Source organism: Chionomys nivalis, chromosome 2 (genome assembly GCF_950005125.1).
Source record: "Chionomys nivalis chromosome 2, mChiNiv1.1, whole genome shotgun sequence".
In the NCBI taxonomy this organism is placed as follows: domain Eukaryota; kingdom Metazoa; phylum Chordata; class Mammalia; order Rodentia; family Cricetidae; genus Chionomys; species Chionomys nivalis.
The window spans coordinates 45,737,516-45,740,042 of record NC_080087.1 but is presented as its reverse complement, the minus strand read 5'-3'; the positions used below and the strand labels follow the sequence as shown (position 1 = coordinate 45,740,042).

Here is a 2,527-nt window from a genome sequence, read left to right as displayed (position 1 = left end):
ATTCTTACTCTGGGGTTTCAGATACAGCAGGCTTCTGTATCCTGGCTTTTATGTTGCTTCTAGAGATTTGAACTCAGGCCCTTTTGCTTGTAGACCAAATATCCTTAGGAACCCAACCATCTTCCCCACACCATTACCTTTATTTTTAACATCAGAAAACACAAAGAGGTTAAACAGCATGCCTCCAATTACAGCCCATGAAAAGAGAACCCATGACTGAAATTAAAAGAATTATTTCCTTCTATTTGAACTGTTTGCTTGTTTTTCAAATTTTTACTTAATTCTACATCTAGAAAATACTCAGATGCATCTATTTAATCAAAATATGTTCCAATTATTAGCTAAATATTTTAATTACTATGATAAGCAATATCATAGTGTAGTTTATAATTTTAAATGATACTTATAAAATATGTATCCAAAATTTTTATCAAAATGCTTCATGCAAATTTGTGACAGATACTGCAAGCAACCTCATTGGAAATTTTTTCACATACTAACCCTGTGTCCTATATAATAGTTTACAAAAGCTGCAATACTTGTCTTTTAACTTCATCATGCCCCTTCCTGGTTAGAATAGTCATGGACTAAGTTCTTTCCAATAAAACATACATAAATATGTATTTTCTGTTTTCCTTCATTTTATCTGGCATGAAGAGACCTTAGTGAGATGGGCTGCTGCCATCACTGACAAGAATGTAAGAAGGGACAGGGTACTAATTCCAGAAGGCTGACAGTGAACCAGTCTACCAGCCATAAGTAGCTACCTCAACTCAAGATCCATAGCATACTTTCCTCGGCTGCCCCGGGACGGGTCCATACGGCGTTGTTCTTGGTTCCCGACGTAACTTAAAGGGAAACTTACACGATGTCCGGAGCCCTTGATGTCCTGCAGATGAAGGAGGAGGATGTCCTCAAATTCCTTGCTGCAGGCACCCACTTAGGTGGCACCAACCTCGACTTTCAGATGGAGCAGTACATCTACAAAAGGAAAAGTGATGGCATCTACATCATCAACCTGAAGAGGACCTGGGAAAAGCTGCTGCTTGCAGCTCGGGCTATTGTTGCCATCGAGAACCCTGCTGATGTCAGCGTCATCTCCTCCAGGAACACTGGGCAGCGAGCCGTGCTGAAGTTTGCTGCCGCCACTGGAGCCACTCCAATTGCTGGCCGTTTCACCCCAGGGACCTTCACTAACCAGATCCAGGCAGCCTTCAGGGAGCCACGGCTTCTAGTGGTGACCGATCCCAGGGCTGACCACCAGCCCCTCACAGAGGCGTCTTACGTGAACCTGCCCACCATTGCCCTGTGTAACACAGACTCACCTCTGCGCTACGTGGACATCGCCATCCCATGCAACAACAAGGGAGCTCACTCAGTGGGCCTGATGTGGTGGATGCTGGCCCGGGAAGTACTCCGCATGCGTGGCACTATCTCCCGTGAGCACCCATGGGAGGTTATGCCTGATCTTTACTTCTACAGAGATCCAGAGGAGATTGAGAAGGAAGAACAGGCTGCTGCCGAGAAGGCTGTGACCAAGGAGGAGTTTCAGGGTGAATGGACTGCACCAGCTCCTGAGTTCACTGCTGCTCAGCCAGAGGTGGCTGACTGGTCTGAGGGGGTGCAGGTGCCCTCGGTGCCCATCCAGCAGTTCCCTACTGAAGACTGGAGTGCCCAGCCAACCACTGAGGATTGGTCAGCAGCTCCCACAGCGCAGGCCACCGAGTGGGTTGGAGCCACCACTGAGTGGTCCTGAGCTCCTCTGCAGACACCTGAGCAAAGGGAAAAAAGGTGGAAGGAAAATAAAGTTCCTACAAGCTGTCAAAAAAAAAAAAAAAAAAAAAAAAAAAAGATCCATAGCATAAATAAGCTGTGTGAACACGTTACTGAGGCCTCACTTCAGTTAGAAGCACCAGCCATAAAACCCTAACTCCTACAGTCTTTTCTTGAATTCACCAGGAAGTATTATCAGAACGAACCTTGGGGATTTAGTATCAGGAAACAAAATATAAAACTTAATTAATACACATCTTATTTTTTTAATTAGCTCACTCCATTTTTTTTCTCTGAAATGGAATGTTTCATCTACAATAAGTATCCAAATGTGTGATTGAAATTTCTCTCCAGGCAATTTTCTAAGATACCTGTTTTACAGCCTATAAAGAAATTTAGGTAAGATCTTCAGCCCGGTGCCTGCTTCACTTGGGTCTTTGGCTCCTTGCTTTCAAAAAGCATCAGAGCAGAAAAAACGAATTTCCCTGCTGTCAATAAACAGCATTGCCAGGCAAGTCTGCCAATCACTGTGGACTCCAAACCTAAAACAAGTGTCTAAAGATGATGGTGCATTAAAAAGATGTTTCAGCAAAGAAGGCATAAAAGATAGGTATTTCTCACAATAATAATAATAATCACCACAAATAGAAGAGAAACAGGAGAATGACAGCACTTTCTATGGTAACATTATCTCTAAAAATGTCTTTTCTGGTTTTAGCTTCTTAGTTCATGTTTGCAGAAATAATTATGCAAC

The 2,527-nt window shown here is 43.3% G+C and overlaps 1 protein-coding gene across 1 annotated transcript; it reads left to right on the top strand.

Moving 5' to 3' along the window:
* The first annotated feature begins 805 nt into the window (after positions 1 to 805).
* Positions 806 to 1,823, top strand: LOC130869481 (40S ribosomal protein SA). The gene has a single exon (XM_057761688.1). The coding sequence runs from the start codon at positions 869 to 871 to the stop codon at positions 1,754 to 1,756; it is 888 nt and encodes a 295-aa protein (XP_057617671.1). The 5' UTR covers positions 806 to 868; the 3' UTR covers positions 1,757 to 1,823.
* The last annotated feature ends 704 nt before the right edge of the window (positions 1,824 to 2,527 follow it).